Source organism: Siniperca chuatsi, linkage group LG17, assembly GCF_020085105.1.
Source record: "Siniperca chuatsi isolate FFG_IHB_CAS linkage group LG17, ASM2008510v1, whole genome shotgun sequence".
Taxonomy (NCBI): domain Eukaryota; kingdom Metazoa; phylum Chordata; class Actinopteri; order Centrarchiformes; family Sinipercidae; genus Siniperca; species Siniperca chuatsi.
Window position 1 is genome coordinate 4,139,648 of NC_058058.1, and position 24,490 is coordinate 4,164,137.

Genomic DNA, 24,490 nt, shown 5'->3' on the forward strand with positions numbered 1-24,490 from the left:
TGCATCAACATAGTAAATTTTATTGTTATTTGCACTCAATAATTCACATGACACAACCACATTTTCATATAGAACTTTATTTAATATATCTATATATTTATATATATATATGTATATATACCTTATATTTTTTGTCTTTTCCAGTGAGGATCAGTATATTGTATTGCTTCCCCTTTTCCTTATTTTTCTTTACATGTATTGGTCTGCTGAGTGGAAATATACCAGTTTTCCATTTGAAGAGTTTCAGGTTTGACTTGTGTCAGTAGCCTAAGTGTTGAGAAAAAGGAGCTGGTGACTCACACTGCCTTTAAAAAGGCTTTCACATCAGGATATGAATTAAAAACGAAGGAATAGAATGACCATGTTCTCACAACCACTTTAGAAAAGGTAAAATGCAAGTTTAGGATGAGTGTTGGTGATTTCGTAACAATATAACAACACATATTTCTCAGAAGCATGAGGCTGATGTATTTTGTTATACTTATTGTTTACCATGTAACAACCACTGACAACACCAAAGAAGACCACATTTAGCCCACTCTTCCTCTTCCAGCACTCAGGCTACTGACAATATGTCACAGGCAGGCGTGAAACCTTTGTAGCCCAAAGTGACAGGTGTGGGAACTCTGAAACAATATAACATTAAGAATATCTATACATACCACCACGAAAATAAACAGATTAATATAAATTCTATCGCCTACAGTTACACACTAGTCAGAACATTAAAAAACACTGATTATTAGGCTACGTTGGTAATGTTTAGAAAATTAAAAAGAAAACAATAGCCTGCAAGGAAATGAAGACAAAATCATGATGGATGAATAACAGTGTAATACAAATATTACAAAAGAGAGAACAAACAACAAAAGCTGAAGTTGAAATAAAAACTAGGGAAAAGGACAAATTATAGAGCAATTACGAATAGAAATAGAGAATAATTAAGACAAAATTAAAGACAAAATAACAGTAGGGAAAGAGAAAAATGTTTTCAAAAAATCTAATCAAAGAAAAAAACTTATAAAAAGAAAATATAAAAGAAAAACAGTACAACAATAATATCTACGGGAAATGTAATGCACAGTCAAATTTAGAGAGATATTTGAAAAAAGTGGACTAGAAGGCCCATTAGTATCTTTAGAATGGCTGGAACAACCAAGATGGAGGAAATAAAATGACAAACACTCTCGCTTTCTTCAGCATCTATCAGTGTGCTTGAGCAAGGCACGTAGCCCCCAATTGTTCCAGGGAAGCCGCTCAGTAACCAGCGGAGGACTGGTTTTACTGGGCGGGTGCCAGTGTGAAAGTGTGAGTAAAGGTGAAGCAGGGTGTTACTGAAAAAGAGCATGCACGCTCAGTCAACCCTCCCTGTACAAATAAATGTAATGAAATAATGAAAATGAAGATGATCCAAAGATGAATTTACACGTTATCACGCTCTCACTTTTGTGCACATGCTTTCCACGTGACACCACTGACTTTAGTGTACATAAGCAAGAGAAAGAAAATTTAAAAGTCATTGAAAGGAATATAAAAAAATTACAAAAAGAAAAGATTTCAAAATGTATAAATACCCTGCAATAACCATTACGATCATAGAAACACCAGCAAGAGATGATCAATCACTCAGAATGAAAAGACAACCCAAAGATTACCATTACAGACATTATGTGCTTTTGTTGAAGTGAATGGACCGATAATATACTCAATAATACATTTATTATTCTAGTTTGTGAAATAGTATATAGTTATAGCTTAAAGAGAAATGGAGGGAAGGGTAACTGAAACTAGCTGTTGTGCTCTTTTCTCTTTCCCTCCTAATCCAACTTGTCGTCAACCAGGGTTGGGTTGAATTCACTTGCAAACGCGGCTGATTCAGAAGTGCATTCATAGTTCAGTATATCAGTCCAATAGTCAGATTTAGGACACATGAAGGGTACAGTCCAAAATGTTTTGCAGCACATCCACTACGGACATTTTTTGCCCTCAAATTATCTTTCAAAACCCCCCACAAAAATATACTGCGCTCAAAATCTGATTGGTTCTTCAGAAATTCTTTAATAATAAATAATGTGCTTCAATTTAGTGTTATTTTTTAAGAATAATTGAGGAACTTGGTTTGATAAAATGGCTGATATCTCATATTGGAGTAACACATGATTTGAATTTTTAGCTTAGCTTGGCTGATCTAAGTTCTAACTAAAACTCCACACCCTGAGTGTAAACTGAATTGACCCTCACCCTGTTGCCTGTGGTTACAGCCCTTTGCAGGAACACTCAATGGATGCTGCCTTGTAGCTTTCGGTATCAAATCATCATCATCATAAACAGTCATACAAACCCTGGAATCAATTTGGGCAATTAAACATCACATAGAGTGCATAAAAATCTATCTTTACAGGTACTTTCATCGACTTTGAAGGTGCATTTTGCAACATTTCTACTGTCTGATGACACAAATTGACCATAATTTATGAGCTGTGTTGAATGTGCTGTTGATCAATACCAAAGACCACCAAAGAATTATTGGCCAGCTACTGACATTTATGAGTTTGAAATTATTATTATCAGTTATTGAAATTTTTTCCTGCTTACAAATGGAGATTGGTGAAATTTACGAGCGACTGGCTTCACAACAAATTTACTCTGAGACCAGAGTTTGCGTCAAGTCACAGACCTGCAAGAACTGTCCAATATCAACATTCTTGACTGGCTTATAGGGTTGGATAAAAACTACTTAATGCTCAATAGTAGGCTTAAATCAAGTCTGCTCACAAATTGAAATGCTGTTGTTTAGGGATCAAGAAACAAGTGAAATTATCTTGAAACAAGAAGATCAGCCTAGTTCAGTGTGGCCAGAATTCAGAAAATATTTCACACATTTGAACAAAGACTCTATTACTATAATTTAACATCAGATGAAATGACTTGTTCAGATGGACATTTGTTGCAGTGTTTGACCAAACTGTGACAACTGGCAGTGGTGTAATGGAGGCGTACAGGGTAAAGCTTAAAGTCTATGGCTGTGTCTTTCGCTAGGAGTGTGGAGAATGCCCATCTGTCAATGTAATTACCTTTGACATGCAATGAAAAATAAATAGGCTCACAGTGTGTCAGCCTCTTCTGGTGTGTGTAGGTGTGTGTGTGTGTGTGTGTGTGTGTGTGTGTCAGTAGGTTAGATATGGCTGATGTCACTTTGTTAGGACCAGAGGTTAAGTAGCTACTGTTGACAACTCGTCAATGAGCAGCTTGTTACTTGGCTGAATGTACCTATGTGTGGCTCTCTGTTCTTTTTAAAATAGAAATGTAACAGAGGATTGTGGCGTATACCATCTGGCCACTTTTTAATTGTATTATTTATGACGTTTAAAAGTGTTGTATGATTTAGAATACCAGACAGCATTGTTTTGGTGGTTTGCAGGTGAAAAGACACCTCAAGTTCAAGTTAAAACTGGATGTCTAGATGTGTAAAAACTTTCACTTTTAAACCAGATTCAGTTCAGTTTTAACCCATTTGTCTTGTGACTTACAAATCACAAGATCAACGCTTAGTAGGTTCTTCTTGTTAAAGTGAAGTTGTAGTTTAAATCTCCATAGCAGCTGACAAAATATAGAAGGGAAGAGTAAATAACGATTGAGCTCCCATGCCTCCTCAGCAAGGCACTTAACCCCCAACTGCTGCACTGGGAGACTGGTTTTACTGGGAAGCTCCAAGTTGTGCATGTATGATTTTGTACAACAATGGGAAATGGAGCAATGCTGAAATTAAAAGTAAAAAAAAAATCCTTTGTGCTGAAGCCTCCACTGCACCATTGCTGTATAATTAACTTACAAACAAGGTTTTGAAGCTAAAGTCATGACCATTTTAAGGCAGTTGTCATGAATTTGCACATAATATCAGGTGTTTTATGACTGTTTATATTGGTAAGTAATTATGGCAGCTAGATACCCCAGGCACAAGGGCAGAAACATTACCATCAAAGTGTCACCCACACGTTTTCAGCCCTACTCTTCTTCTCTTTCAACTCAGATATCTCTAACGTCTTTCTTAACTCAATTCCACTTCTCTTTTATTTCAACACTCTCTCTTTACCCTCTCCCCCTCCTCTCTGAGGTTTAGCTTTAAACTGGCGTAGTTTTCCTGTTAAGTGTATCTGAGTTGCTATCCCTGTCCCTTTTGGCCGTCAGTCGGTCCAGGGTTCCCATGTTGCCCCTGTCCCTCTCCATGGTGGCTGTAGATATTGGAGCTGGCTGGGCTGGTGTGGTGGCTGATGTGGAGGTATTCAGCGGTGCTGAATTCTGGGCTACAGCCGCTGCTGCCGCCAAATTGGATTTGGAGTGAGATGGGAGTGTACCGCTGCTTATCACCGCTCCTCCTCCTCCTCCACCTCCACCACTGCCACTGGAATCTTTTGGGAAGTAGTTGTGGAGCTGGTACAGTGTGGCGCGGTCCACCGTGCCGTAGAGAGGTGGGGCGCCGCCTCCGAGGCTACCCAGCTTGGAGTCCCTCGACAGGGTGTACATGGAGATGTCGCCGCCTCCTCCACTTCCACCGCTGCTGGTGTGGTGCGGGTTGGGCAGAGTGGCCACAGAGAAGGGTGGGGCAGAGGGTGGCAGGCTGAAGGTCTTGGAGGCGCCAATAGGTGAGGTCTCCTGTGAGTGTGGCGGGTCGGTGGAGCGTGAGCTGGAACGAGAGCGCCGTCTGAAACGGTAGCTGGGAAGTCGCAGCATAGCGTGCGTGGTGCTCTTGAAGAGGTCGGTGCGAGAGCGGCAGCGCAGCTCCTTGTTCTTCTCAATGTAGATGTTGACAGCGAGGACACCCACCATCTCGGCCAGGATGAAGGACAGGCCACCAAAGTAGAAGGACCAGCCGTAGGAGTAGTGCCACTTCTTGTCCTCATCTTTCTTGGGGGAGATGTCGCTCAGTGCTGCTGAGATGTACACGATCACTCCGATGATGTTGCTGAGGCCTGAAGAAATATACAAGACTTCTACTGTAAGTATCAAATTAACCTGCAGCTTCATTAAATTGTTTTTGAGGCAGGGATACTGGTACTGTTTCCTTTCAATTATACAGAGGAGAGGAAGGCCCAATATAATAATCAATCTACATATCATACATAAGAACTTCTTATTATGCCTGAAAAAGCTGTAGTCTTACCTGCAGCTACAAAGAGAATCCCTCCACCGAGAATGATGTTTCTTTTGCTCTTGTAGAAGCCGCTCGAAGCAACGCACACGCCACCCAGCAGGAGCAGTATGGCGCTGAGAATGGGGAAGATGCTGGATGCTCGCACCACACCTGCAGTTGAGGACACCCACAGAGATACAACATCTTGTGTACTGAAATGTCATTGTTTCTCAGCTTTGTCAACTTCAGGGCTGCCAACTTTTCAATTTAGTTCGGAATGAGATTCAGTATTGGTGAAGTCGGTGCATTTTATGAGTAGGCCTTCTGTGACATCACTCCTCAACCCTCAGCCAAAGTGTTTAAAAAGTGAAGCAGCCAAATTTCTGTGTTTCTTTGCAGCGCATTTGTGTATTTGGTTGTGTTGTGTGTATTTGCAGGGCGTTTCGTGTATTTGCAGCTTGTTTTCTAAATACTGCTGCTGTACAAAACTAGTAACGTTACCACTCTAGTCACAAACTGTCTGCGACTCACAGTGCCAGAGTGCGTCCACTTGATTACTATCGCGGTGTACACTGGTGTCGCATCAGCTGGGTGGAGTTGATTCGCGCCACGAGATTATCAGTTATAAATTTGTTTTTCACTGTGTGAGAAAATGGACGTGTGGCGTGAGAGCGTGTGAAAAGTGTCAATTGCGTGAGTCTCATGGTTAGTGCGTGAGAGTTGGCAGCTCTCAACTTTCGTTGGACTTTGTTGTGTCTGATAAATATGACTATTTCTGTACTTTTCTTATGTAGTACAATAAGTGAGTTTCTTTTTTTTTAGGTTCAACGCCATTTGAAGGTGCAAAGTTAAGTCTTGTGACACTGCTGGGAGAAAAAGTGTTACCAAGAGGTGCTATAGCTGACACTACGACTTGGCTCTGGAACAGCAGCTATCTATTTATTTAAGTTTACTACATAATATTTAATACATAATATATTTTGTGGCTCTGGAGGAGCTTTGTCAAGAATATATCTCTCTTTAGGCTTGGAGACAATCATTTGAGCTCTACCTGTAACAAACAAAATAGGACTAAAAGTTCAACCTCATTGGAGGTAATTATCACTTGACGAATTATTCTGTTGAAGTACCACACAGTGGGGTTTTGTCACCTGAGCACCCAAAGGTCAGAAAATGACCCCAACCCCCCTATAGCTCAGCATTCTTTATTATCAGCTACTTATCAGATAATCAATAAATTGTGCTGAAGAGGCGAACACCACCCACAAGTCCCTTTTCCTGTTAAAAACAAATTCAGAGAATCATTTGCAACCACTGTTTGACATGTCTGACAGAAGCTTCTATGAATATATGCTTATCACAGCATTATCTTTTCCCTTCACAGGCAAACAAAAGCTAACGCAGCTTGAAAAGTCACCTTCATAACTTGAGGGCTCTGCTATTCCACATGTCCCTGCCAGAGATGGATAGTCAGCATTTTAATCTTCTCTTTCTAATTTCTCTCTACGTTATCACTACTGCTTATAGGTTTGAGGTGTCTGCAGAGGAATATACTCTAGAGGGGTTTTAGGTGATGTAATGCACCTTTTGCAGCGTTACTGAAGGTCCTGAGCTCCTGGGCAGCAGTGGCTGTGAACTGCTTATTGAGAGTCAATAGATATTTTTGATCATTTTTGATAATGAAATTATAATTTTGTTGCTGATAAATGTAATTGATTTCATGTTTGGTACCTGCTGCCATAGTCAGAAGAGTTAAATTTCCAGTCACCACTATAGGAGATCTACTCTTTTTTAACCCATAACCATTTCAAGCTACTGTTTTAGGCCCTTGTTGAGCAGGGTAATGATCATGCAACTCCAATCTACTGTAAAATATAATATAGACTACTGTTAAGAGAGTATTCCAGCAGTTTAGTTTAGTGACTTGCTGAGTTTCATGAATAAATCCCTTGACCTCAAGTAAAGTGGAACCATTTGTACTTGTCATAGAGATGTCAGTAATGTTATAAGGCCAGTTTGACGACAGAGTACAGTACTGAGGTGATTTATGGAGTTTCCTGGTGGACAGATAGCTTTACTTGTTGCTAAAGTAACATTAGCTAACCTGACCACATTAGTGGTGGTTGATGTAAGTTTCCCCCCTTCACTCGGAAGCATTTTGAGTATCAAGATAAAACGCTAACGTTATATAAACATTGGAAAATAAGGCGTTTTTTTTTTACATTTTCACTATTTTCTCATCAACTGTGGCTGTCACTTGAATAAAAAAAATCTGGATCATGTATTCCATGATTGTCTATTACTCTAAATTCTGAACATTTTCTATTATTAAAACAAAAAGGATTGTGCATCTTCTGGAGAGGTAAAAGCTTTCTTGATCAGTCAAGGTTGTACAGCAAAGCAGACACGAGAATCTAAGACAGCATCACAGCCTCCTTCACAGAAATAGATCTTTATATAATATATGGATGGAACATATACTTTGTAAACCAAAAGGTTCAGGGTTGTACGAACAGAATTTGCTATCACAATGGAGGCAGGATGTGAAACCTGAATCTCGAGCTGAAAATAATCCATTAGTGAAGGCTGTTCTTTCAATCCATCTGTGAAAAAAAGCTTTCTGTACACCCCCAGACTCCCAACCCCATGCACCTGGGCATTTAAACACACATACACACACTATACAGACACACACACACACACACACACACACTTACACACACCTCCAGGAACGCTTTGCTTGAATCTGACATCCGTGCATTGATGTCCGCCCACCATCCCCTTCTGTCCTTTCTGTATCCGTGTGTGATGGAAACTGTAGTGTGTGTATGTGTGTTGTGTTCTGTTGAGATGTGTGTATGCGCACCATGTGTAGTGCAGGCTAAATATGTGTGTGTGTGTGTATGCCAATGCATTTGTCGTTCATTTTTAAAAGTGTGTTTGTCACTCACGCAGCAGATACTCTGCAGAATCTTGGTCATAGTCTGCGTCGTCTGGGAAATGATTGATCTGGGAACACACACCTCGCTTCAAGCCTGCAAAAAGAGAGGAGGGGGGTGAGGAAGATGGCAGAAAAAGTAGAGATCACAAGGAAGAGAGGTAAAATACAGAATTGCAGAAATTAAAAGATATTAAATTATAAAAAAGAGAGCAAAATTAGGCAGAGAGAAAGTGATGGGGAAGAAAGTGAAGACAGACATGGGACTGACCAACAATTATTAATCTGAAAACAGGTGTCTAAACAACAAAAGGTCTTTCCATATGATATAGCTTGCAAAAACTACATATTAAACTTAATGAACTTATTCTGGACTAAACTTGTGAAGCTAGAAAGCCAACAAATGTCCTTCCATGTCAGATTTGATTGGACATGCAATGGAAGCAGTGGAAATGCAGTGAAAAGGATGGTGTCCTTGATGCAGTTCTCTTGTGTATGATAATTATACCAGTGCCTCAAAATGTATGTGGTAATTTACTGGCTTTAAAATGCAACATGTCACACCTTTAACTAAAACAAAAGAACCTTTATGACCTTTATGATAACTGTGGAAACCTTATCTTGTGTATGTGTGGGGGTTTATTCTGTATATGTATGTGTGTGTCCTGTCCTATCAAACTGTCTGTCAGCTGCAGCAACGCAGAAAAACTACTTAATCACTCACTGAATGAGTCACCACTCATTATGATGAGCTTTATGTTGAATGCATTGTGTTGAGTGTGCATGAGTGTTTATATGTGAGTGTTTGTGTCTGTCTGTGCATGAAAGTAAAAGAATAAGTGCAGCAGGGGAAAAATGAGGCAAAGCTCAGATCCATACATCTGGAAATCCTCTTATCTGAATTATGCAACAATGCCAAGATGGAGCAAAAAAGTCAACGAAGGGGGTCACAGTAGCATTTCTAACATCTCATTGTCATGTTTACAGCATGCCATGATGATATCATAATGCATTATAGGTATAGTTACAACTACAGATATATGGACATGCATATGCACATCACCGAATGTTTTATATCTGCTTGTAGCTATTTCATTACCATAGGTTTTAAGATTCTTTCAGACAGCGAGCTGCTACTGCTGCATCTGCTGCTTGGCGAGATTGGTGTTCTGTATTTTGAATGGGCAGCAGCAGGGTGCAAGGCTACCACCGCAGATTCTGGATAAGCTCTCAGCATTTAGAATTGTAGTGCTTACGGCTTGTAGTGACTACAGCATTATTAAATATTTTAATGGTTATGTTTAAGTAAGTACTCATAGCACTTGGTTAAGGTTAGGGAAAGATCGTGGACTGGTTTAATACAGAAAAACTCTGCAGTGACTTGAGACACAATGTATTTCTTAACATTTAACCGAAACCATGAGCTTTCCCTACCCTTAACCAAAGTGTTGTTGTTGCCTAAACCTAACCACAGACGGGACTCTAGATGCGAACCCTGCCCTTTGTGCGCCCACCATCCAATCTGACCATCTGCCTGTGACTCTGGTGTGCTTTATTCAATCAAAAAAACATTGACAATTTGAGGTGGCAGCGGCAACTGCTTGCACCTTACCAATTACGAGATGTCATTCTCATTACTGACCTCAACGATTCCAAAAGGTTAAAAAACAGATCAACAAAACAGACAAATAAACAAAAGTAGAGCAATATAACATACTGGTCAACACATACTCATACCTAAACGACAGAATAGGACGTTTGCCAGTGACTCCCAAAACGACATATATGAGCGTTGGAGAGTACCAGCGACAGGCGTACCGGACCTTCGTCGGCATGGTAACAATAAACACGTGGTTCACGTTGTGAAACGGTTGCAGTTTGGTTAGGTTTAGGCACCAAAACTACTTGGTTAGGTTTAGGAAGAGATCATGGTTTGGGTTCAGATAAGTAAGTCACGTTAGTATGTCACATGACGTAACTTAAAATAAGTCAACGTTGACTTTTGGTTTCACACGGGACACAAACAGCGGCCTCCTGGGTGAAAGTCCAGTATTTGACCCATCCGGCCACCCCGGCTTCCTCCCTACGCGGACTTTGTTGCTCTTTATACTTACTCACCTGACTTCCTCCCATCATAATTACTACGTCCACTAGAGGTTGCCACCTAACGAATGTCAATTTGGGTCGTAATAAGCTGTTTGCACAGACGATCTATACAGCCATATTTTGGGGGAGGACGGTCTGTACTGGTGGTGTGTGTGTGTTTGTGAGTAAGAGAACACCTATTTATGTCTGTTCTGATTACAATGATGAGCACACTGACCTTAACAAGACCCTCCAGTGACCAGCTCATGAGAAACACACACATTCAACCCCCAACACATCCAAAGGTTTCCACGGCCTCGAACACACACAAACACACACACACACACACACACACGCATGAACATGCATGCGCATATACAACCAGCTGTACCTTCCAGGCAGCAGATCCTCCAGAGGCCGGAGTGGGTGAGTGCCCCAGGGTCTTTCTTATCCTTGTTGTTGGAGTCCTCCTGGGACGAGTTGGCTGTGCTGTTGCAGATGAAGGCACGGGCGTACAGCCAGTAGTCTGTACCGATAGCAACCGTCATCAGGGCAAAGGCCGCGAACGCTCCCATGGTGGTCAGCAGCACCTGGATGCCCCGCTCACACCACACCATCGCTGGACGGGGAAGGAAGCTAATATCTGACAAGAACACAGACGCCAAAGTCATATGTCTGTGCAAAACAGGATAATACTTTAGTTCCGACTATGCCAAGTAAAATTAGGTGACTAGCATCAGTATCATCCTTTAATGATTCAAAGTTAGTACTGTTTTCCTTTTTACGGTCTGTAGATTTACTAAAAGCATAATCTTAATCTTCATCGTTAGCGGTCCATCACAAATCAACAGTTCATTATATTGGCATGGCATTACATAATCTATCATCTCTATCAACCTGTACTAGTGTTCAGCAGGAGTTGCACCACGATCACCTGAACCTTTCTCCTCCTAGACAACTGTCTGGTTAAATCCACTCATATCTCTTGCTTTATTGCTGCATCTGTATAGCCTACAAAGAAGAGTTTCAAAAGAAATGTCTTCTGAGGTCATTCATGACATTAAAAAATAAAAACACTTTGTCCTTTGCTTTTTTGTCTTGAGAAGTATTTTTCCTTTCACAGTTTAAACGTGCTCTGACACCAGAGACTTGCAACCATCACTGAACAGTTGACAAACACCATAGGTGGGGTGGAGGATCCAGAGTGTCTTAAAAAGACAGCGGCTTGAATGTTTTTGCTCTTGAACAAAGTCATGGGACTTGCTCATGGGACATTCTGAGGAATATGTTTTTTTGCCACCAGGGTCCCAACCAAGTTTTGTTTTTTGTAAACAGGAAGTGTAATATTCCCATGGAGTCAGTGCGTTAGATGAGGGCTGCAGCTAAACCTTGTTTTTTACCCTAAAGATGAATAACATGTAAACATTTTGGCGAAATGGAAAGTCATACTGTAATGGCTGCTAACAAGTCCTGTTTGCACTGTAACCATGGATGTACAGACAACAATCACCCACATTATGTAATTATGAATATGTTTGATGCTGAATAAACTTTAAACATGATGATAATAAGGCCAGAGCTAAAGTTATAAGCAACACATTTTTTATATGATTTCAATGTGCAGTTTATTGTTGATAGACATCAGAGAAATCGGTGGAAAGATTAATACTCATACTACAGATTCCATCAGTACTGTATATGATGTCTGCGTGTTCTGCTTTGACTAACTTGTGATTCTGAGAAGGAGTGCCATTTTGCGTCAATTAAGTTAAGCTCTAGAGGACTAAGAGCACTATTTACAGCGTTCATCTGGTAGTAACTGATAACAGACAACAAGTTTGACAGTTATACCTAATCTGCACAGTACAATCTCTTATTTATTGTCACTTAGGGATGAACGTTTTTGCTCAATGGCACTGTGGTGTCAGGAGAGAGATTCTTTCACTTCCTGCACTCACGTCAGTCTGAGAAATCTGCTCTCTAAGGATAGAGGTGTGCTGTACAGATTATGAAGCCTCTTGAGGCAAATTTGTGATATTGGGCTGTATAAATAAAATTGACTTGACTGTAACGAGTGATCTTCTGGTCACAAGTCCGATTCTTTAACCTGTACAAACGTTATGGTCACCCTACTCAACATTACTGATCACAGTCACTGTGTTTTTTTCTACAGGTTACTGATTGAGTTTAAGACTGCTACTAACATAGCCAAACAATCCATTAATTTCAATATTCAGGCTAATGTGAAACTAAATAGACTCTTGTTTAGAGATTTAGAGTCATTTATTTCCATGGCTCAAGGTCCAAAAATGCCCTCAAAAGGTTGAACACACAAGGAATTGAAAATGAGATGCTAAAAATATGACATGTAACCATTTTTGCATTCTACCTTGTTCACAATTTATGCATTGAACTGTCAAATAGTCATGCATTTATAGAACTACTGTCCCCCATGGGCTACTGTGGGTGACTGGTGGGAGCTGATGATGGCGTTGAGTCTTTCCATTGCATTCTGGGTGAGCACACTGGAGCGGTTGTTAATCAAAAAACATCGTACACAGCCTGAAGCAGTGCAGAAATGTTGGCAGCAAGCAGCCAGCAGAAGAACAAAATGCCAACCCTGCTACATCAACAAAAAAATATAAAACATCAAATATCATTACGAAAATGAACAGTGGCAGGTGGAAGATGGACTGCTAGGAGAGGGAAATAATCCCCAAGAAAATTTGAATAAAGTTAGAAAATGCATTATTTCATAGGTCAGTGGATTCTCTCAGCAGGTAGGCACATTTGGAATTCTGACCTTCCTGTCAAGACCTTGATTTCCAAAAGACTCACTTTAAGAGGTGAGTTTGCAGGTATGGAACAAAAGTCTTTGGAATTTGGTTGCTGAAGATCAATAGGACTTCTGGGGCGAAAAACTGTTAAGCTTAAGCAGAAAAGACACCAAAGTGCATCTGCAGAGGAGCCAGAAAGAAAAGGAAGGAGAGGACGGAGGTTTACTAGCACATTATTTAAAATAGGAGGGTAAAAGAGAAGAGTAGATGATGAGACAAGAAAAGACGAGTGGAGAGGAAAGGAAAGAGGAGAGAAGAGACATAAATCGAAGCTGAAGGTGAACAGTGAGAGGGACGACATGAGGAAGATTGAGATGCAACACATCTGTTGTGCTTCAGGAAACATAAATAAAACATCCAAGGAGCGTGGAAGGGAGGGGGGTCTGCATAGGTTTCATTTAACCATTTAGTTCCTCAATAAGATTCAGCCATTTGAATAAGAATGGTGGACTCATGGTGGCAGGGAAGCTAATTTAGCGTTCTGGAAACCCTGGACTACAATTTATGTTCATGTGATCACAAACGGGAGGTTAATGTAAACAGTCGCTCGCATAGAGAATATCAACCATAGTGTAGGCTTTTTAACTATTTGGCTAATTCAGCCAGCCTGAGGGGTGTTTCCATGGCAACACAAATCCCAAAATAACAGAGACCACTGGTACTCTGACCCTGAAACTGACCTGCCTGCTGGAATATGCATAAGGTAAGTCCCACTTAAGAAAAAGTACAAAAGTATTAACATCAGCATATACTTAAAGTACCAAAAAAAAACCATGCACAATGGTCAATTTCAGATAAAATATATATTTTATCATTGAATATTAATTAATAATGTATTAATGTGTAAGCATCACTTTAATGTTGCAACTGGTAAAGGTCAGGCTGATTTGAACTATTTTTCATACTGCTGGGTAGCTTAATCATTAATAATGCATCATAATTTATTTGTTAATTATATTTTGGAATTTTCATTGGAATCTGCATATAGTGACTAAAGCTGTCATACAAATGTAGTGGAGTAAAAAGTACAATTTTAGCATCTGCAATGAAGTACAATTGTAAACAAGTGTAAACTAGCAGAAAATGGAAATACTCAAGTCAAGTACAAGTACCTCAAAATTGTACTTAAGTACAGGACTTAAATGTACTTAGTCACTTTCCGCCACTGCACCGATCAGACAGTGGGTAAATAGATCCATGTCAAGAAACATTTTTTTAAATTAATTATAATGCACTTATTGCAATACTTTTGAGTTATTGTATATTTTGCATTCGTAATGTAATTCAGTCTTGATAGCCATCTGACTGGTAGCGGTCACTAATTTTCCATTACTTAAACTTTTCTTGTAAGGTGCTTGTGAGTCTCTATTTGTCACTTGCAAAATCTGTATTCCTGTCTGTATCTTTACACATTTTTGAATCATTTGTTGAAATAAATACTCAAAAAACTTGTTGACAGAGTGCTGCTGATTTAATTTAATTAGATTTAAGAAACCACTGAATCAATTTTAAATAATTCAGTGCCCATGTAGAATAACATCACAGCAGTATTGAAACTGGCATCATATGCATATGGTTTAGTAGTAGCATGAACGAGAAGGTGAGAGAAGGCATCTGAAACCTCCTCAAGTGTCTCTGACCAAAATACTCATCTGTTAATTGTAGATTTACATAGCCCAATATCACAAATTTGCCTCAAGGGGTTTTTCAGTCTGAACATTATATAACACCCTCTATCCTTAGACACACTACATGAAAATGTGTCCCATTCTTCAAATTAAAACTTTTTCACCAAGCTGTTTCATGCTAAAGTTGAAGTATAAACCTGTCACGTGATCTGCACATCAACCTGGCAACATTGCAGCAACAGGCTTCCTCTATGTTCGCACTGGATTGGTCCACTCACATTTCTGCTGGACATTCAAAAGCTTCTGATTAAATGCAACCCTCTAAATAGACAATGAGGTCTTCTTAATCATCATATTTGGTTTCCAGAAATCTTTAATTTGAGTTAGTTATTGGCTTTTTTTTTTGCATTGAAACAAGCTGTAACATGGATGCTTAGTATTGACAAGCATAATGTTTTTTTAGGATGGTCATTGATGTATTTGGTGAGTTGTTTCCTCGTAAGATATGGAAATATATTAAACCCAAGTCAGTTAAATGGCAGGTTCATGTGTGCACAGATTTTACTACAAGCATACTTGTAGTAAAAGTGTGTAGATATGCTTCAGGTTGCAGTGACAAAGCCAGTCCAGGCAACTGTGTCGATTTAAATAAAATATTTTCTACTCTTACATATAAAAATGAAACTCAGTTGCATCTAGTGTAGACACTTAAAAGGGGTGGCACAATGTTTAGTATCCTAGCTTTACTTGATCATGGTTAGCCTCGTCAAAAAAATGCATGGGATCCAACCAACCAAGCTTTTGCATTTGAAAAACAAAAAAATCTGTCGCCCAGGGCCACAATGTATGTTAAGACAACATAATGACAACTGAATAATATTTCAAGTTTCACGCAGATAATTTCAGTATTGCAATAGCTGTTCAATTAAACCACCACAAATTAATTTTTTACAGCATGCTCCCTGAATTTTCTTAACCGCTTCTGTGTCAGCACTCCCTTCAGTCATCTCTGTTCTAAAGCAAACGTTTAGCTTGGTTACACAAATGCCAGCGCAGATTAATCAAAGCCACTTGGCTTCTGAATTCAGACCTCTGTAAACATCTGCACTCCAGTGTGTTTGTGTGCAAATGGGTGGCTTCCTGCACGATTGTGTTTGTCCATACTTGTTTGTGTGTATGAATGTGCTTGAATGTGTCATGTATGTGTGTGTGCATACAAGGATCCACATGTGCATCTGGTTGTTTGTGTATGTAAGACCACATGCACGTCTGCCTCTGTGTGTGTATTTGTGTATGTGTGTGTGTGTGTGTAAATGTTACCTGGGGGCATGTTTCTCCCTTTCGCCTCCATCTCCTCTCCCCCCCGCTGCTGCTGCTGTTCTTCTTCTTCGTCAATGAAGAGCGCTCCGTAGCCCCGGTCCGAGCCGCCTCCATCCACCGTTTATCCTTCACTTTCTCTCCCCTTCCCCTTTCCTCGCTCCTCTGCCTCTCCCTCTCTTCTTATCCCTTCTTTCTCCCTCTTCCTCTTCTCCCTCTCCTCTCTTTACCTTGAGCACTCCTTCTCTTCTTTTCAGCGAGCGGGGGATGCTTCACTTGGCGTCCTCTCCTCTCATTGAATTGTCATGGCAGTCATCTTAGCTACTGAGAGAAGGAAGAAAGAGGCGGGGGGGTAAAGAGCAGATGAGAGAGAGTCAGAGGAAAGACAAAAAAGAGAGGGAGAGGAGGAAAGAGTGAGAGGGAGAGATGAGAAGATGGGGGGGAAAGGATGGATTCAATTAACAAACGTGACATGAGTCTTGAAATCAGGGGATGCTCCTGTACAGAAGCATCTTCCATACAAATATGTTTTATATATGAGAATGATGATATGTCATTGAAAAAACAAACAAACAAATAAACAAACATCCAAAACCTGATGCCGACGGCAAAAAATGAGCCCCCTGTCAAACAAGAGAAGCTGGTTTGCCTCTACAGAGAGAGAGAGAGAGATATAAAGCAATAGAAAAGAACAGGCGATGCGAGAGAGCGTGCTCTATTCCATTGCCATGGCAACAGTGAATTCCAAAGTCTATGGTGGAGTCGGCGAGCTTGCATGTGCGTATATGTGTTTGTGTGTGCGTGTGTGTGCATGTGTGTGTGTGTGTGTTGGGGGAGTAGAGGGATGGATGTAACAGCTGAGAGGATTTTGCTGAGATTTAAAAAAAAAAGTGTGTGAATTCCATTAGTGTGCAGAGGAGCCCTGGATGTCATACATGACAGATGCAAACACACACATGTACACACACACACACACACACACACATTTATGTTTTGGATATACATGGTTGCATATAGTACATGGGGAAGGAACATTCACAGGAGAGATGACAGACTTGTGAGTCATTAGCACAGTGTCTCGGCATGTTTCATCCATCCAACTTTCTTCCTGTTGGTGCGATGGCTTAATCACAAGCATTTAGTGCTGTTTCATGCTTTGAAATGCACAATGCAGAATTCTCAAAGCTGAAAGATCCGGAGCAAGAAGGGATTCAATGTCTTGCTCAAGGGCATTTCAGTAGAACGGTCGCTTTCCTGCTTGAACTCACATCCTACATTTCAACAAGCAGAGTGTTCCTGAAAAGAAAATCCCCATCAGCACTGACACAGGGTCAGGTTTTGCTAGTTTTTTGTTATGCAAGCTGTTGCCAAAACTGCAGGGCACCCAAAATCCACATGAAAGGCATCAGCAGCAACACAGCAGGAGATCCCAAGTTTTTTCCAATCTAGAGACGCTTCTGACCACAAACCCCCCTTTGGAGACTTCCAAGTCCTTTGTTCAAATGCCAAAATACAACACATATTTACATTGAACTGACAAAGGACCTCTATCAGATTTGTTACTCTGACTAATGCCTGTAAGGAGCAAAGGCTAAACTACTGTGACGATTTTATACAGCAACAAATCTTCATTCAGACAAAGTTTGGGTGGACAAATGGCTTAATGAAGTGTGTATCTTAGACATGGGAGACCCCTGTTTCGTATGGACAAACAACGCTGGTTTTCCTTCAGCCGTAACCACAATTCATTCCCCAACCTTATCCAAGTAGTTTTTTAAACCCAAACCATGATCTTTCCCTAACCCTAACCAAGTTGTTTTTGTGCCAAAAGCCTGACCAAATCATAACCCTAGCAGTGTCAAATTAGAAAATGCTAATATCAATCTTTTGTAACCTTCATTTGTAACTCTTTTGGAAGGCATTGACAAGCGATATTCTCCTCAAATCACCAAATGCTATGGGTCGCTTCGAAAGGCAATTACAATCAACATATCCTGTCATTTAGATTGGAGGACTTGTTACCCATTTGGTAAACTTTGGTAAAGTTTGTCTGTTGTGGAGGTCTTCACAGGTCCACAATTTTGGACCAGACACAAAACAGATCTGTGGAAAATCACAAAATGACATGCATAAATTAAGACTTGATTCAAAGGGACTTGAGGACCATCAGAAACTGTCCTAAATAGACATAAGAATAATTAGGCCAAATTACGTGATCAGAGATGATAGGATGTCTAATACATGTGTGGCTGACACACAGACAAAAGAACCATGGCAAAATAATGGGAAACCTACTGTACAAGGACCTGATACGAATGATAATAATTTGGACCAGGCTCCATTTGGGTTCTGGGTTGGTTCTCAGTTACTACAAACCATGAGGACCCATGAAGACCTCTAGTCTGTAAAGTTGGTAAAAGCTAAACAGCAAAAAAGGTGTGACATCTGGATACATTCTCTGCCAGTGCAGCCGCCTCTTATTTTATGAAATATTAACACTGACGCTCCTCTAGGCGAGATTTGACTATATTTGTATAATTTCAAGCACAAATGCTTAGGATGCACTAAAATCACACACATTTCACAGTCAAAGTGATTGTTCAAGGGGGTTCATTTGTCTTCTCATTCTGGAATAAAACTCATTAATTTCTCTAATTTTTAAGTAAAAGCATGCCCATCTTATTGTCTAAATCACAAACTGGGGGTTGCAACAGAACAGAAAAGAGTCTCCCACCTCATCCCTTATAAATGAGACCATGCAGATTCTGCTGTTGTGGAGTCACAAACAGGAACTGTTCTCAGTGAACACAAAGTAATGAATCAAAATTACAGGCAGGAATCAAAGCAAGCAAGTAGTCCATCCAGAGAAAACTGTATGCTGGCTGAAACTCTTCAACACCTCCACCCCCACCCGAGAATAATAATAAGACATTTACAGTTGCCTTGCATGGATTTTGGCTGGTGAAACCCTTTAAACTTTCAAAGTCATTGTGAAAGTGCCAAAGTGTGAAGTTTGCTCGTGTGGCATTTAAACATGTCTTTGCTTGCCATAGACAGAGGAAAAGCACTGACGTACCATCTGTGATGTCACTCTCAGGTTTCTAAAGAGAAATTGAAAATTAAATTTTGGTTTCCTGCTCAGGGACGAGTTTCGATGGAGCATGTGGGATGAGCAAGCAACACAATGTCACAGGCTGAGAATCTTGTCAATTTAACAAACATGCTCCCTAACATCTAAGTACATCTCTGTAAGCCCTGCCATCTTTTCAACAGACAGCATATCTAACTAGAAGCCACAGTTTCTGGAGAAAAATGCTTATGAATATTGCAAGCTACTGAAAGCATGGATATGGGATAATTCATACCCAACTGTAAATTATGGCAAAAGTGTAAATTGTGGCAAAACCTTAGGGTAATTTCAGCATTCCATGATATGCTATTTACACTATATTTCATCATAAGTGCATCTACAGACGGCCCATTGCTAACCTTGTCAAATTGATGCTGAAAGCTGATAGGCTTTAGTATTGGGGCTTTTGACAAGAATCAAAGGTGGGGTATGCGATTCCAATCCAATACACATCTTTTTGTCAAATTCAGCGAATATCTCCTCACGGTCCGCTGGCTGTCCGTTCTGTCTGCGCGCTGCGCGTCTGGAGATGGTTTGCTGGTTCTGGGAAACCATCTCGTCCTCTCTGGCTGTTAGCTTCACAGCAGAAACTGTAGCGGCAGTTTGCTAACCCACAACCTAGCTAACGTTAGTTATATTACTTGCTGTGTCATCGTTCGCTCTATATCATGGTATTTGTCATGGTATTGGGTTTCTCCAGAATTGCATACCCCACCTTTAATTCTGCCAAATGAGGCAGACTCATGATAACTGATTTATGGTCTTTTCAATGTATCATGTTGCTGTAGAACCTACAGAATTGCTCTGAGGTAATATGTGCATCTAGACTTGATTGGAATTACATTGTGCAAAGTTATGGCGGTTTATGTCAAATAGGACATGCCTATAGAAATTTGGCAATTACAGGAAAGAATTATTGCATATCAAACTAATCAATTAAAAGAATGAAATAAGCTATTGTCTTATTATCTTGAATCTTGTGGGAAAATATTTTTGATTGTGTCATTTAAAAGGGAATTTCAGAGTTTTGTCAAAACTGTAATATAATCTGAGTTTTATTGAATGGCCCATCTAGTGGTCATTAGAGGAACTGCAGCTGAACACTATTCAGCATTCGTCTGATTGCTGATTTTTGGGACCCCTTGAAAGGCCTGTAATCAGTAACAACAAACAAAACAAAAACAGGAACTGAGACATTGTTATTTTGTGCTCAAAACCCCTAAAATAAACCTGCTTTTCAGGCTGACAGCATGGATTATGAGGAAGGCTCCTGCAGCACAACATGGAACAAACACATGCTAGAGGGGCTCGCCGGTGGCAGCACAGATGCACAATGCAGAGAATAAAAGTTCAAGGACAAATCAGCCATGCTCTGCATCATGAATGTAGCGATGGTATGAATCCTGCCATGAATACAGAGCAGCAGCAGAAAGTGGACGTAGTGTAGGAGCTGTTGGAGCATTGGTGATGATTAGAATAATCAACATACCACAGTGGCGAGCCACCATCAAAAACCAAGTCCATAGAGAGATGATGATGGGATGAATGGCCCTGTGTTTACAAGTTAGAATTACACTACAACACTGTAAACACTGTAAAAATTCGATCTGTAGAAGAAGAGGATTGTATGGATGCTACTTCACAGAACCACATTATGAGAAGATTAAGATTTGTTCTCTCTTTCTCTCTCTCTCTGACATCTGTCTGTCTGAGCATTGAGTTTCACAGACACACACATTCCTGTAGGAGTATTATGGGAACCCCTAAAACAATATTACAGTAGAACAATGACCCATCTTCCTATTTTAAGTTATTTGGCTACAGGTTCACAGGAGTATTAAAGTAAAAGGGATGTTGAGAGAGAGAGGTGAAACCTTTTTATTATTTTTTTTGTTATGAATCAAAGATATTGATATTGTGCACTCCATCTGGAGCGAAGTGAAACTCAATAGCAGTAATATTCAGTACTCAGACAGAGAAATCTAAATCCAGACTCCTGCTGGAGCTCACACTCTGTACATCCCGCCTGCACAGCGGATCCTACATAACACAGACTGTTCTCTATAGGACAGAACAAATGAAACATATCAGTCACGTTGATGTTCTCATTTGTTATAATTAATACTGATTAAACATTTCCTTAAGGGAAAATCATTGTGTTTCCCCCCTAAGGATTGTCTTACCTTTCAAAACGGCTTTACACACAGGTCTTCTTCACTTTGCCCAACAAACAGTTCTTAAATAGTTTTTAAATAAACACAAATGTAAATGCAAAGCGGTGCGCGGTCGTTCCCAGATGACTATATCAAGAGTACAATGTGTACATCTAGACTACATGTGGTGCGCTCCTCTCCAGCTCTAAGCATGCGTACACCGGTCCGATTGACACGCTGTCATGTCGTTAATGCATGAAGTGGCGAGATGTTGGCGATGGGTTTAATAAATATTTCCATCAGTAATAAGCTTACCTTTGCAAGAGCAACTTTTGCAGCCGGCACTGATGCAGGTGGCGGCGAGGCGCGTGATTGTTGAAAGGAGAGAGAGGGAGAAATTTGGGGGGGGGGGATGAAGGATGTCAGAACTGGATGTATGTGTTTTTTGTGCGCATGTGTGTGTTTGTGTGGTCTCTTGTTGTTTTTGTTGATGTAATCACAGATGGAACAAATTGTGACATACTGGAGTTTTCTCTTAAATGTAGTTAACAGCTTTTGTAAACGTTTAAACCAGCACAGAGAATCCATTACATCATTTTCAGGTTTCTCTCAGTCTCTGTAACGGTGAAGATGTGCAGTGGAGGCTGCAGTCTGAAGGAACAGGTGCTTTAATATTAGTTGATGACAGAGGTGTGACCAAGTCCTTCTAATGTCACAAGATTTGACAAGTCCATGTCTAAATGTGTCTCAGGCCTAAATGTGGAAAACAAGGTCAAATTAGAACACAACAGCAGGGGCGTTGCTACAGAGTCTGGGTCCCCTGGAATCAGCTCGGGCCCCAAAAGAAACGGCTATAATCTCCTGCTTGTGTCAGTGCCCTAATCACCTCCTGGTCCCGAATCATTCAGACCACAACCACTATCCCCTCCACATACTTCTGATCAATTTAATATGTAAAATAAATACAAAATCTGTTGAAACTGACTTTTGCTATGTGATGCCATTGGGGTTTGGTTTGATCTTGTTGTTGCCCAAATGATCTCTTCCAAGCTATTCAGGTGTCTTCTTTTCAAGTGTTCATGCAAATATCTACTCTAACTCTTTTAAACTCTTTTTTTTTTACTATATTTAATTATAAAGCAAAAAACACACAATGAAGTCAGTGTACTGAGAAAAAAGTTAATCTTGAACTTATTCAATCATATCTCTATCATTATGGGACTGAACCTTACAGGGCATATCACACTTAATGCAACATAATTAATACAAATAACCTTTTCTCTATGAACTTAAAAAATGACAGTACGTTTAGTGGACAAAACTTTAGGAAGACCCACTCATTCCCCAAACCAGGCTGTCACTAATCGTTTGTCCCACATCTGTTATGAAGGGGAGGTGATGAAGACGAAGGGTTGGGTTACTTTTTTTTTTAAAGTTCTCTTGACAATCAAGATATGGATTAAGCACAGTGGGGTGAAACTCAAAAATAGGTACAGTCGGAGTGCCTAATCTTTTAAGTGTGTGCCTGCAGGGGGTTGATGATTGCTGAGTGATTGCTGGGGCAGGTGCTGAGATTTTGGCTTTCAAAAAAAGCCAGCAAACTTTCTGGATTTTGGGTCACTAACACATGCATCCTAAAATTGGGTTTTAGGATGTTTAATGTGAAACTGTGTCAGATATGAACACAAATGCTTCAGCCTTCACACATCTTGTTCTGTCTGTTATGAACTATCCACTCTGTCATTTATTAAGTGAACCAGTTCAACAAGTGCTAATAAAAATCAGGTAATCACATCAGTGAGGTAATCGGTGTCTGAGTGCAAAAATCAACACTTTGCCAGTGTGCTGAAATGTACATTTATCAATGTCAATGTAATGCTTTTAAGTTGTTCTCTAAGTGTTATCAATGTGGACAAAGAGCTGTATAAAATCAACACCAGTTAATTGTCACGTAGAGATGTAAGGTTTTAGCCCCACATCAAAACATAGTATGGTATAAAAGTGAGAAAAATGTCTTTATTACTTTATTGTCATATAGCAGTGGCAATACTACTGTGGATTATATCATGAAATTATAGTGGAGGTATTATCAGCATCTATGTATCAGTATTATGAAATAACACACGTCTTCTGCCCTTGCTATATGCAGTGAACTAAACACACTTCCAACAAAGGTTGAAGTCGGGAGATGGCCTTTGAGTTTACTGGAGGAAATTGTGAAATAGTGACAACAGTATTGGGCAACAAATTCAAGATGAGATACCCTAAACAAGAGTTAGTGAGGAATTGAAACAGTAACAAGGAAACTGGTATAGACTATCTGTCAAATTAGTTGCATTGTCCCTCATGATAGAAAGAAACAAATATCGCTTTTGAAAGAATATAAAGAAGTCCTTATAGAATGTAGAAAATCAATTCAAACTTACACATAGAGCTCATGAGACTCTAAAAGTAAAAAAGAGTAAAATAACTGCGTAACACTTAGCCCAACAGTAAATTAACAGTTACTTAAAATGTTGTTTTATATTAGCCTCAGACAGCCAGTATAATGGCTAACTTGGTTAGCAGTAAACTGATTGTAGGTGACAAAATTTAAAAAAAATCAATCGACAATCACAAAACAGGTACAATGAGAAGAGTACCTACAGACAATGTTCCAAGAAGGGCATTTGGGGCGTTATGACAACATTTGACAAAAAATCTAATATTCTGACAAAATGGTGGATGTAAATATGTCAGTTAAACTGCTATGGGACTCTGCCAGCAGGGGTTGTTATAGCAACAGCATGTTCAACTGATGGTGGCAGAATACAATTATCAAAGTAGTAACAGGAACATTTATCACCCACCATATTTTTTACCCATTGCATATGTGCATTATGCAGGAAAACTTAAGATTTTATAGAAAACAAATATTGGATTGGACTCTCAATCCAAGTCTCAGCAGATACAACCATTAAAGAACCCGTATCAGGATCGGATGCAATATAACATCATGAATATGTAACTGTTTAATGTCTTTGTCAGGTGCGATACTGTTGTGATGCTCTCTGTCTTTCCCTGTTGTCTTCCAGAAAAGAAGAACGAGGCAGAAGAAACAAGTAAGGGAGGTGACTAGGAAAGAAGAAAGGAAGGAGAGAAGAATGAGAGTGTGGAAAGGAGAATAGACAGGGAGAACAAGACAGCCTTTACAGGTTTAATAGGGAACAGTGAGGGAGCTAAACCAAGACAGATAGTCAGTATGGATCAGAAGGCTGCCAGGGGAAGAGGA

General features: G+C 39.9%; 1 protein-coding gene across 6 annotated transcripts; it reads right to left on the reverse strand.

Annotated features, from left to right (window-relative positions):
- LOC122864764 (voltage-dependent calcium channel gamma-4 subunit-like) lies at nucleotides 1-21,643 on the reverse strand. 6 transcript variants are annotated; one of them, XM_044172385.1, is made up of 6 exons: nucleotides 21,535-21,643; nucleotides 15,940-16,260; nucleotides 10,546-10,797; nucleotides 8,083-8,166; nucleotides 5,162-5,302; nucleotides 1-4,970 (listed from the first exon to the last, which is right to left on the reverse strand). In XM_044172385.1, exons 2-6 carry the CDS (start codon nucleotides 15,968-15,970, stop codon nucleotides 4,123-4,125), a joined length of 1,356 nt encoding a protein of 451 aa, XP_044028320.1. In that variant the 5' UTR covers nucleotides 15,971-16,260; nucleotides 21,535-21,643; the 3' UTR covers nucleotides 1-4,122. The 6 variants fall into 6 exon arrangements, with proteins under 6 accessions (XP_044028320.1, XP_044028323.1, XP_044028322.1 ...); XM_044172388.1 differs by having other exon boundaries at nucleotides 15,940-16,257; nucleotides 21,535-21,639; XM_044172387.1 differs by lacking the exon at nucleotides 21,535-21,643 and adding an exon at nucleotides 21,250-21,469 and having other exon boundaries at nucleotides 15,940-16,257.
- Between the last annotated feature and the right edge of the window lie 2,847 nt (nucleotides 21,644-24,490).

What these genes read in the sequence shown, in the direction of transcription:
- LOC122864764 (XM_044172385.1), bottom strand. Translation starts at nt 15,970, where the DNA reads ATGGAGGCGAAAGGGAGAAACATGCCCCCAG. An exon ending in AGGGAGAAACATGCCCCCAG is followed by an intron (nt 10,798 to 15,939) that starts GTAACATTTACA and finishes TGTTCTTGTCAG; the next exon opens with ATATTAGCTTCCTTCCCCGT. An exon ending in GAGGATCTGCTGCCTGGAAG is followed by an intron (nt 8,167 to 10,545) that starts GTACAGCTGGTT and finishes CTCTTTTTGCAG; the next exon opens with GCTTGAAGCGAGGTGTGTGT.